This window comes from Tenebrio molitor, chromosome 3 (assembly GCF_963966145.1).
Source record: "Tenebrio molitor chromosome 3, icTenMoli1.1, whole genome shotgun sequence".
NCBI lineage: Eukaryota > Metazoa > Arthropoda > Insecta > Coleoptera > Tenebrionidae > Tenebrio > Tenebrio molitor.
In genome coordinates, this window is record NC_091048.1 from 25,883,129 (window position 1) to 25,895,874 (window position 12,746).

Here is a 12,746-nt window from a genome sequence, read left to right on the forward strand (position 1 = left end):
GTATTTAAAATAATTTCGTTGAAATTATTTTAAAATTAAAATTCTTAATTTATCGAACCTATTCGGACCGTTACAGTACCATGGACTAGACTTATAAACGAGTAACATTCTACCGGGTGATCAAGAAGGACTGTTTAAGTTGGCAGTACAATTAAGAAAATTTTTTAATTCGGTTATTTATAACACTGCAACCGGATATGTTTTGTTGGTTTATTTGACAAATATCTGATATAGGTATAGCATTAACAACGAGAAGCCATCAACAATCGAAAGTTACTGCTGTTATACGATTTAAAATACCATTCAGTGTTACCAACTTAAACAGTCCTTCTTGATCACCCCGTAGTTGAAACAGAGAATCTCCTGAAATTTGGCTCTTATTTCAATGGTCATTCTCATTATAACAGTCAAAATTATTTAAACATGATTCTGCAGAAAATGTACAAAAAGAAACTCTTCAAGAAGCATTAGAAGACGTTCATTTCATTGCTGCAATACATTTTTCAAAAAATGTATTCATTTTAGGAAAGTTAACTGGTTTGAATGTTTTCGTGAAGGAACTAATTGACGGTTTATTAAAACAAATATATATATATAGTAGACAGATTTCCACTACCGCCAGTATCGCGATACTAGTCTCACTCATGTCACAAGGTTTGCGGCACATCCAACTACGCCTACTACGATGGGACAATCATTTATAATGACCCTGTATTTTCCAGAAAGAAACACTCTAATACGTGTTTTTTTTTTCGCAGAAAAAAATAAGGAATGAAGAGATGAATAAATAATTTGATATTTATTGATACCTACTGTAAAAAGGACCCTAAATGATTTAAAAATATGTCAAAGTTGACTAGCGGGACCAATATACATATACAAGAGTTTTCTAAATTTCGGTTTAGGTAATACGTATCAATAAAATCTCTATGACTGACAGCAGTTCAATTTGTAATTTTTATTCAGTAATTAATCTTAAGTACCAGATTGCTTTGTGAAAATACGTGTCTAGACGCTTCTTTATTTAAAGCATGATCAGATAAGATGCAAAAATGGGTATAAATTTGAAACGTTGTGTGAGTTGCCAACAAAGTTCACAACGACTCCAAAATGAAAGCAATCGTTCTCATCCTAGCAATCGTTGCTCTGGGAGCTGCCGTCCCAAAGGTATGATAATAATTCCTAATTATGTCTGAATTTTAATTATACCATTTCACAGCCGACCAAATTGCACTATCGCAATTTGTTCAAACAACCTATCGGTGAAATCAAAATCAAGCCCCATCCCAGAATTATCGGCGGACAAGAGGCCACCCCACACTCCATCCCTTATCAAACTTTCCTCGAGGTTTACAGCAACAACGAAGGCTGGTACTGTGGTGGTTCCCTCATTTCCGAAAACTATGTCCTCACTGCAGGTCATTGTGGTGACGCGTAAGTCTGTTAAGTCTGTTATTGTTCATTTCTCCAGTCATTACACTCATCTATTAGGGCTACTGAGGCTCATGTCACTCTTGGAGCCCACGAACCCCTCCAAGCTGAAGACACTCAAGTGAACATTGTCAGCACCGAAATCAAAGTTCATGAAGACTACGACGGTGACGAAATCATCAACGACGTCGGTCTTATCAAGCTCCCCGAAGCTGTTACTCTTAATAATGCGATCAAACCAGTGACTTTGCCCAGCAAGGCTGATGCTTCCAACACCTTCACCAGCGAAACTGCCAGAGTCAGTGGATGGGGTTTGACTGACGGTTTCGGTTCTGAAATATCCGACGTTCTGAATTACGTCGATGTGAAAGTCATCAGCAACCAAGAATGTGAAGAGTTTTTCGGCAGTTTGCTTTCTTCAATTCTTTGCACATCTGGAGACGAATATACCGGCTCCTGCAGTGGAGACTCTGGTGGTCCTCTTGTCATCGATGATGTACAAATTGGTGTGGTTTCCTTCGGAATCATCTTCTGCCTGCCTGGATATCCTTCTGGTTTCTCCAGAGTTACCAGCTTCTTGGACTGGATAGAAACCAACAGTGATGTTCAAATCAAATAAGTTTTGTACTTTGACATTATCTAATTTATGTACAGAGGATTAAGAAATTAATTCATTATAAATAATTAAATAAAGAAGTTTAATTTTTTAATTAATTGTTCTTATTTCAAATTTTCATTTATTTTTCCAATTCATGTTTGGTTTCTTGAAATGGACTCCTCCGTTTCTAATAAACTTACCGAGACTAGATCTTAATTTTCAGATTTTTTGAGCATTACTCTATCATTGTCCTGCCTAAATTGGAAGATATTTAAGATACGTAGAGAATAAAATTCAGACTGTCAAACAAGTGTGTAATTTTTTGGCATGATATTTTATTTAAATTAAAATAAATTCCGTCTCGATGCTACTGCAAACTGTAACTATGTCACCATTTTTTTTTCTGCCGTTTGGTTTTTGCAACATCAAGAAATCTATGGTTAGCAACGGACGTTTCTTTCTTTTTTTTAGTTTGTTATTCTAAAAAAAAAAAAAACAGAGACGCTAACCTGTGCCGTATCTGAATTGGTTATTTTGGGCAAGCTTTACCATTAAATTAGGATTTCCAAGGTACTATAGTCTTCAAGGGTCAAGGTATACCGTCTGTTTCGAATTACCGCGCCTTGTACCCTGCAGCTCCATTTGGAGGATCTTACGAATATAGGCATTAGAGGCATTGACCATCACCAGCAGTCTTGGGCACAACAGGCACAACAAAGCGAATATTCTGGTTTCCCATTATCGTTGATAACTACCCGTTGGGTATTTTCTCTGCCAAGAGAATATCTCGACAAGCTCGACAATTCCAACTATCTCAACAATTTCAACAGGCTCAACAATTCCAACAATCTCATCAAGCTCAACTATCCCAACAACCTCATCCCTACAACCTCAACTCAATAATCTCGATCATCTTGACGACTTACGAATCCCGCCACGACCTGCAGCAATCGCTATAACCGAGGAGTTAAGTTCACCTGCACTAGGAGGAACGACAAGCAAACGATCAAACAGTTCTCATAATTTCAACTCTGTCACTACCCTTTTTCCAACCGCTCCTTCAGAGCAACCTTTCCGTCGCCTTTCATATTTTACTGACTAATCATCTCGTTATACTAATAATTCTGTAAGAGCCTTGATAGCTATCAACCTCCGCGTATAATCTATAATCATTAATTGTGCATATCAGTAATTTAACGCTTAGTAACAACTAATTCGCTAATAAATCCAAGTTCGAGGACCCCCCTCTCCAACTACGTTGTTTATCTTTTAACTTTACAGTAATTTAACATCATCTGGCCTAGCTTGAGTCCCTACCTGCGGAGGTACCTCATTGAACCCAGCTCTACCGCGGGTGGCGCCCTAACCATCATCAAACGAGCTAGCCAAATTATGCCCTTTTGGTCACATTGTACCGTGGCAACTATAAATTTGTCAGATTGTGAAAGGATGTTATCACTTATTAGAAACCATTCAAAAAATGAAATGTTCTAGACAATTTGGATATGATCAGATAAAACTGTTGCTAATGAGACTGCTGAGAATCTTGAATGCAATATAGAATTGCCTGCCGAAACTGAAGTTAGAGCCAGAAGGAAAAAGCGTCACTTTGACTATGAAGATGAACCCTTAACAGAGGAGAATACATTTAAAATAAATGTTTTCAATTACATTCTCGACATTTTTCTCAATCCTCTGAATGAACGATTCACGCTTCTGGAAACCTATAGAAAAAAATGTCAGTTTTTATATGACATTTTAAAACTCAACGATATAGGAACGCTAGAAAATTATTGTACCACCATCGACGGTAAGTAATTTTGGTGTTCTAGAACGGTAAGTAAGTTTATTCAAAATTAACCAATTATTATAATAATTTTTATGTAGACAGAAGTTGAAGACAAGATGTTTGCGCTTTCTGGAAACTTATACCTCCTCACTGCGTTCGTCGTGCCCCAACCAACTCGTGTCACAATCAAGCGTCTTATAAAACTCGTAATATACTATTGTATCCGAATAGGTACTGTTGTAGCGCTGAGAATTTTATTAACACTCCCTGTCTCTGTAGCTAGTGGGAAAGGAGTTTTTCCAAATTAATTAAGAAGTTCAATAAGCCACTGCTGGTTGCCAGTCTAGACTACACATCCCTAATTAACGAATTTGCTAAAGTTAAAGTGAGGAGAGTAAAACTGTAGTAGATTGTTGTAGTTAACAGTTGATATAATTATTTTAAAGTAGGTGGTTTATGTTTTCAAAATAAAAATAGTATTCGCATATTTTGTGCAGTTTTTTTTAATCACAGTCGAAGGTTAAAAAAAACATTTAAGGGGCGGCATTTCGAAGACTTGCAATCTTGCATCATACTGAGAAAATCTACCGCAGGTCCTGCTAATTACAAAGCGTCTATAAAGGAATGTAGGTATATTATCAAGAGTTCTGTGGAATTCGAATATATTTGCTTTTTGTAGCTCTGTAGCATATTTTAGTACCAAATAAAAAAACAGAAGTTGTGTAAGTCCCTTAATGTATTAATGATACGTTTTTAATAAAGACTGTTGACTGCTGACAACATTGTAGACTTTTGACAGAGGGCGAAAAATCTGATCATATAAAAATCGAGGTTATTAGAGATATTAGTAGCGCAGCATGTTAATAAAGTTAATAACAACTAATTACAACTAATTTGAGAGTCTTACTTTGCGAGGCATTTTTAATAACACGTTCAAATTTTAGCTGCGAGTGTGCGTACTTTCAAGAATATTACTAATGACAAACGTTGGCTGGTATAGCCAATAGATATCATTAAATTCCCTAAATTTAGTAAAATCTTATATTTACAAAGCTAAATCAACAGGTCGTGGCTCTTTGATTAAAAAGTTGACTATAAGAGTAACATTCTAGTTGAAACAGAGAATCTCCTGAAATTTGGTTCTTATTTCAATGGTCATTGTAACGGTCAAAAATTATTTAAACAGGATTCTGCAAAAAATGTACAAAAAGAAACTCTTCAAGAAACATTAGAAGACATCCATTTCATTGCTGCAATACATTTTTCAAAAAATGTATTCATTTTAGGAAAGTTAACTGGTTTGAATGTTTTCGTGAAGGAACTAATTGACGGTTTATTAAAACAAATACAGGGTCATTATAAATGACTGTCCCATCCCACACAAATTTTAAATGTGCCGCCAGCCTCGCAACGTTTAACAAACTAGTAGACAGATTTTCACTACCGCCAGTATCGCGATACTAGTCTCACTCATGTCACAAGGCTTGCGGCACATCCAACTACGCCACCAACGCTTACTACGATGGTAGTTTATAATGACCCTGTATTTTCCACAAAGAAGCACCCTAATACGTGTTTTTTTCTTGCAGAAAAAAATAAGGAATGAAGAGATGAACAAATAATTTGATATTTATTGATAGTGTAAAAAGGACCCTAAATGATTTAAAAATATGTCAAAGTTGATTAGCAGGACCAATGTACATATAAGTACAGGAGTTTTCTAAATTTCGTTTTAGGTAATATCAATAAAATCTCTATGACTGACAGCAGTTCAATTTGACATTTTTATTTAGTAACTAGCTGACCCGGCGAACTTCGTACCGCCTCAGAATCAATAAATGTGTTAACTTATTAGGTGAATTAAAATAAGTTTTTTTATTAAGATAAAATGAATAATTAAAATGAATTGAAATTTAATGATTTAATGCATACACAAACAAATTTAATACAGTTGGTTGCAAAAAAAAAAACGGGAAACGAAAATTTTTCTAATGTAAATTTGGTTTTGTCCATTTGTCAATTAATTGTCTACTCGACAATACCTATCAAATAATTTCTAAAAATGTCTGAATTTTGACACTAATTCTAACCTATCTCTCGTAAGAAGGTTTCACACTATGAAAAAATTGTAAAAATGTGTCAATTTTATTCTGACAGTTCCCGTTTTTTTTTGCAACCAACTGTTCGAGACACGACCCAACATTGAAGCGATTTCGGAAGGGTTGCGATCACAGAATAGCAGTTTGAAAAGTAGACCTCGACGGCAAACGCAGGGTCTCCATCTCCACTCTTCCAACCATGGAGGTAGTATTAACAGGAGGGAGGATTCCCTATAGCCCTATACCGTCAATGCTTTAGATGCGGTATCAGTCGGCCACTCTCTGGTACCACTTTATGACTCTTCTCAAACTACGCGCAAGCGTTAGTGACACTGCTGGCCCTCTGCTGGGATCTTTCCACATGGTGCGCTCTGCATTTAGTACCACTTTATGGCAGTGCGCATTTACGCGGCATTTCCGCTTTTTTCAAATAGTGCTCCCTCCTGACAACGCATGATGGCAGCTGACAGAGATAGGGAACAAATCTTTAAAACCATGGGACCACGTCTTCCAAATGAGACCACTCCCGCCCCTTCACAGTCTGAATGGCGCTCATTTCAAAAAAGGAAGTTATGTTGTCGCACCCTGTACAATGCAAAAATAGGTAAGAGTAATACGTGTTGATCACCATTGATCACACTTGATGTCAAAACTCAGCTGACGTTAAATCTCAATTAAGTTCAAATTGTCAATGCGCGCACAATGACATATGACATAACCTTACAAAATGAATTTTCTTCATATTTTTTTTTTTCGTTAGTTATTCGATGTTTTAATAGTTATTCTGCTAATCGGGGCGGAAACAAATCCAACAATGTGTAACTAAATAAAAAGCATTGGTGTGAGTTCGTGACACATGTCGAGTACTTTTGAGGTTATATGAAATCAGTGAATAAACTGAACGATCAAGTTATCGACCGGGGTTGAAAATTATTGAATTACTAATATCGCTATTAAAAAATAGGGGTTGATGGTAGAAGGGTGAAAATTTAGGGTTGTATGTATTTTTCAATGCCACATCAGAAAAAAATAAAAATAAACAATTTTGTCCAAAAAATAAAAAAAAAAATTTTGGGGTGGACCACCCTTATCACTTAGGGGTATAAAAAATATATAAAAACCTATTCTCACACCTACTGAATATACATATAAAATTTCATCAAAATCGGTCAAGCCGTTTCGGAAGAGTATGATAACTAAAACTGTGACACGTTCTTTTTAAATTTTTTTAGGCAATTTTTTTAATTTTTTAAATTATTCTCTTCGTAAGAACCATCCTCGTACTTCAAGGAATATTCTAAAAAAAGAATTAGCGAAATCGGTTCAGCCGTTCTCGAGATTTGGGCTTAGCAACACATTTAGCGATTCATTTTTATATTATATTTATAAGTACCAGATTGCTTTGTGAGTCAAGACGTTTCTTTATTTAAAGCATGATCAGATAAGATGAAAAAATGGGTATAAATTTGAAACGTTGTGTGAGTTGCCAACAAAGTTCCCAACGACTCCAAAATGAAAGCAATCGTTCTCATCCTAGCAATCGTTGCTCTGGCAACTGCCGTCCCAAAGGTGTGATAATAATTCCTGATTATGTCTAAATTTTAATTATACCATTTCACAGCCGACCAAATTGCACTATCGCAATTTGTTCAAACAACCTATCGGTGAAATCAAAATTAAGCCCCATCCCAGAATCATCGGCGGACAAGAGGCCACCCCACACTCCATCCCTTATCAAACTTTCCTCGAGGTTTACAGCAACAGCGAAGGGTGGTACTGCGGAGGTTCCCTCATTTCCGAAAACTACGTCCTCACTGCAGGACATTGTGGTGACGGGTAAGTCTGTTATTGTTCATTTCTCCAGTCATTACACTCTTCTTTCAGAGCTACTGAGGCTCATGTCACTCTTGGAGCCCACGAACCCCTCCAAGCTGAAGACACTCAAGTGAACATTGTCAGCACCGAAATCAAAGTTCATGAAGACTACGACGGTGAGGAAATCATCAACGACGTCGGTCTCATCAAGCTCCCCGAAGCTGTTACTCTTAATGATGTCATCAAACCAGTGACTTTGCCCAGCAAGGCTGATGCTTCCAACACCTTCATCGGCGAAACTGCCAGGGTCAGTGGATGGGGTTTGACTAACGGTTACGATGACGAAATATCCGACGTCCTGAATTACGTCGATGTGAAAGTTATCAGCAACCAAGAATGTGAAGAGGATTTCGGCAGTTTGCTTTCTTCAATCCTTTGCACATCTGGAGACGAATATACCGGCTCCTGCAGAGGAGACTCTGGTGGTCCTCTTGTCATCGATGATGTACAAGTTGGTGTGGTTTCCTTTGGAACCAATCTCTGCTTGCCTGCATTTCCTTCTGGTTTCTCCAGAGTTACCAGTTTCTTGGACTGGATAGAAACCAACAGTGATGTCCAAATCAAATAAATTTAGATTTTTACATTACCTAACTTATAAAATCAACTAGATTCGCAATAGAAAAATGTATTCTTACAATCACCTCGATTAGATCAGTAACCACTCAAACTAAGATTAACAATCTCATTTGAGAAGCAAATGTTATTTTCATTTTTGATACACTGGGGCCAGTTTACAGAAGCGAAATTAAGTTAAAATCATAATCAAATACGAGATTAACTGAACACGTGATCAGATTGAACCAATCGAAGTTTCTGATTCATGAGTCAATCGCGCATTAAAATTTAATTCAAATTGAATATTTCATTCTTCTTCTACAGGGTGTCTCAGCTAAGACTTTCGAGCCTAATATCTGGGTTATTTGCCAACGGATTTTTATGAAATATAAAATGCAGATATTTTAGACCGTGAAGGTTTAATTAGCAATAATAAAATTACCTCAAGTTAAAAAATGTAATTTTAACACATGTTTCCTTTATCGAAAATTATGCGCGATTATTATTAGATAATAATTATTTATTAAAATTTAACATAAAATAACATTTTTAATTTACAATGCGAAAATTTCCGATAATAATGCGGAATCTGGAAAAGTGCCCCGAATGCTTGCAGCGTTTCCACGTTGAATGGCAAGGGAAATCCTCTCAAAAAGGAATTTCTTAGATTTTGAATCCCCTGATTCCGCGATAAGTCGGTCTCCGATGACATTAATGAAATCTATTGTTTCTTTGCACCAAGGGCCTAAGGTTTCAAAGGCTAAACCTTTAAATATGTAGTTTAACGAAATAATTGAACGATATTTGTTATGTTTGCGTTTGCAAGCCATTTCAGCCGCAAAACCTGAGACTTCAGATGTTTTCAATACGTAACTGTCTGCAAGTGTATCTACGACAGTAACGTCCCAAACCAAAGGTTGACCTTTATTCCACGGTACTAAAGTCATCCGATCAGGGCGTTTTCCGTCATCACGAGATAGTCCGTTTGGTTCTAAAGTTGAATTAACATGAATAGAAGTCAAAGACCGGTTGATAATAGAATTAATTTCAGTGTGTCTTGAAAATCTACCACTGCTTTTGGAACAACTTAGACCGTGAATACCAATTTCATCAACTTTCGCATTGCATTTGCAAATATGAGGTGTACAAAGATTACAACCCAATCTTAAACCAATACAAACTTGGAAGGAAGTGTTATCTAAAAGAGTACCAATATTAGGAGAAGGTATTGCATGTAACCAAGATCCTGATTCTCTGCATTGCAAAGCCTTAAAACGAGCCCTAGATGAATTAAAGATTAAGTCATTGTCAATTATTCTTTTGATATTGATATTATCCCAATTCTTCTGAAATTGTGGAATTGTTGGTCTTTCGTTCTCATTTTCTACATCCCAGACTGCTAAAGTTTCATCATAATGGTGAATAATAAGCTCATTATCCTTTGAATTTAGTAATTGAGAAACAAGCTTTTTAACACCATGAAGTGAAGATAGGAAAGCAGGGAGGCAAATATCGGAAATGCGGCGAATTCCCAGTCCACCAAATCTAATCGGTAAAGTGGACTGACACCATTGTAAATCAGTTAAACGTAAATTAAAAATTTCCAAAAAGAGTTGTTCTTAATAAAAAATTAAATTTTGGTATGAAAAGACAGTTCTTGATTAAGGTATAAGCCACGTGTCTGCTAAGAAATTCAGCTTTATTTAAAAGATTTTCAACTGTAATAATAGTTTTTTCGACAGTGTTTTTGAAGCCTTGGTCAAAGATTGGAGAGCCTAAAAGAGATAAACTTCCTCGGTCACAAATTTTAATACCTGGTGCTAAATTTTGAAATTCCTTTATGACTTTTAAATCTGTCTCCAGAACAGCTAAAGATCTCGCATTTGTTAAAGTTTAATTCAAGACCAATTTTTCTGGATTATTATCATTATTATTAGATTGTTAAACATTAAAAAATAGGGGTCTACACAAACAATTAATCACTTGTCTGATTCAACGAAAAGATTAGATTTTGTCGTTAAAAATGTAATGTAAAATTTGAAGGTATTTGAGCAGTTATCTTTTGAAACAATTGATGATTAATTGCCAAGCAACATTTTGTACACCCTTTAAAGTCTGTCAAAATTGGGCGCGCTTTGTTAGAAACGTCAAATTGTAAAAATTTATTGAAAATACTCTAAAAATAGACTACAGCGGCAGAAATTTCAATATTGTTCAAAAAGGAAAAAAAATTGCCTATGGAGAGTGTCGTAAGAACTTCAATGACACAGTTCGTTTTCTCGTAGAACACTATCCAAATGTAGGCTCTACAAAATGTAAAGTTAAGAGAGTCGTCATATTTGAAGACACAGGAAGCGTACGTGAACTAAATTACCTTGCTAAAATATCCCGATCGTGTTTTAGTCCTTTATGGAAGAATTAAAGCATCCAGTATAATAAATTACGTCCAAATGTTGTCTTTAACTTTGTAAGTGTTTGTAAGGTTAGCAAGATAAACGTCAAATATGCCACCTGCGCTTCTGCGAAAAGGGATGACCAAAATTCTGCAAAATTGCGCGTTTGTTTCATACGCATTTACGTTTTTGCATTTGCAGCCACGTTTAACACAGTTTTTTGCTTTTTTCTTGCAAACCAGACTCTTTCAAAGAAGAGTTTTTCCCTACAGCATTTTTTATTGACGATCAATTTTTTATGTAAATCTTAATTGATTCAACATTTTAAAAAGGCATGTAAAAATTACGTTTTTAAGACTTGGATGATTGCATTCATGGGATTTTATTCTTCACCGTCTAAAATATCTGCATTTTAAATTTCACAAAAATCCGCTGCAAAATAACTGAGTTATTAGGCTCGAAAGTCTTAGCTGAGACACCCTGTATAAACTGTACAAAGTGTCCACTGCTGAGGCTTTGCTTTCCCAAAATGAAACATGTTTCATAAACTTTATAAAGCAAATGTAGACGCCCTAGAAATCACCATCTTCTTCTTCTTCTTCTATTCCGAAAACAAGTACTCTAAATTGTGAGAACTTTACATCACGCTATGAATGCAAAATATACTCTGCATACATTAATTTTAGAATAAATTTTCGGCAGCAGCAAACTGTCAGAAAATCGTGTTAACGGAATGAAACTCCATCTGTTCGTAATATCGATAGATTCTGGGGCTCCAAATGACTGATAAATCTAATCTCGATTTGCCACTTCGATGAAGAGTATCTAGATAAAAGCTCAACTGATAAAAAAAATCAAACAATATCTGACCATGAAAACTGGTGTTGTTGTTCTGACTGTTTTGGCTTTAACGTCGGCTCTTCCGAAGGTGAGTCTTTAAAAATCGCATAAATGATTCTGACGCTCTGATTTAAGTCAACGAAGTTGAATTTTCGCAACTTGTACAAACCTCCCGCCGGAAAAATCAAAATCAAGACAAATCCCAGAATCATCGGAGGCCAAGAAGCGACACCTCACTCGATCCCCTACCAAGCTTTCCTTGAGATATATTCAGAAAGTCAAATGTGGTACTGTGGTGGTACTCTAGTGTCTCAAAACTACATCCTCACAGCTGGACACTGTGGCGTAGAGTAAGACATTCCGATTACTCTTCTTCTTTGTTACATGTTTTTGTAGCGCTGTCAAGCTTGACGTGATTTTGGGAGCTCACAAAGCTCTCCAACCCGAAGACACTCAACTCGTTCTGACTACTACCGAAGTAAAAGTACACGAGGAGTACGACGGTGACAATATATTCAACGATATCGCTCTGGTGAAACTCCCACGAACCATCTCTCTTACTTCCGCCATTCAACCATCAGTACTACCCTCTTACGGTGACATCAACAACACTTTCAGTGAAGTCCGCGCCAACGTTAGCGGGTGGGGATTGACCGACATGTACGAAACAAAACCATCTGAAGTTTTGCATTACCTCGAAATGAGAGTGACAACCAACAAAGAGTGCGACGACAACTTCAACGCCACTATTATTCCCTCCATGATTTGTACGTCCGGAGAGGATGATACCGGTTCTTGTAGTGGCGATTCTGGAGGTCCACTAGTGACCGATGGGGTTCAGATCGGGATTGTTTCGTTCGGGGTGATTTTCTGCATGCCGGGCTATCCTTCGGGATTCACAAGAATCACCAGTTTCTTGGACTGGATAGCCGCCAATTCAGATGTCAAAATCATGTAGTCGAGTTATATTCAACAGATTTTTATTCAGTTCTAGTCACAAATAAAAATTTTCAAACTTCCAGAAATGGTTTTGGAGATTCGTTGAAACTTGTACGAACATCTTCTAGACCATTAAAGAATAATCACGTAAAACAGAAGGTATACACTTTCTATTCTCTATGGTCCTTCGAGCCGGATCCACAAAATCAAACAAAAGTAAACCCGGT

General features: G+C 36.5%; 2 protein-coding genes across 2 annotated transcripts; both read left to right on the top strand.

The window, feature by feature from the left end:
- The first annotated feature begins 1,079 nt into the window (after positions 1-1,079).
- On the top strand, positions 1,080-8,490 carry LOC138126603 (uncharacterized). The gene is made up of 6 exons (XM_069042398.1): positions 1,080-1,167; positions 1,220-1,434; positions 1,492-2,048; positions 7,401-7,486; positions 7,539-7,753; positions 7,802-8,490. The coding sequence occupies exons 1-6, from the start codon at positions 1,111-1,113 to the stop codon at positions 8,358-8,360; spliced, it is 1,689 nt and encodes a 562-aa protein (XP_068898499.1). The 5' UTR covers positions 1,080-1,110; the 3' UTR covers positions 8,361-8,490.
- Positions 8,491-11,569: 3,079 nt separating this feature from the next.
- On the top strand, positions 11,570-12,605 carry LOC138125634 (chymotrypsin-like). The gene is made up of 3 exons (XM_069041055.1): positions 11,570-11,668; positions 11,716-11,930; positions 11,977-12,605. Exons 1-3 carry the CDS (start codon positions 11,612-11,614, stop codon positions 12,536-12,538), a joined length of 834 nt encoding a protein of 277 aa, XP_068897156.1. The 5' UTR covers positions 11,570-11,611; the 3' UTR covers positions 12,539-12,605.
- Positions 12,606-12,746: the final 141 nt, after the last annotated feature.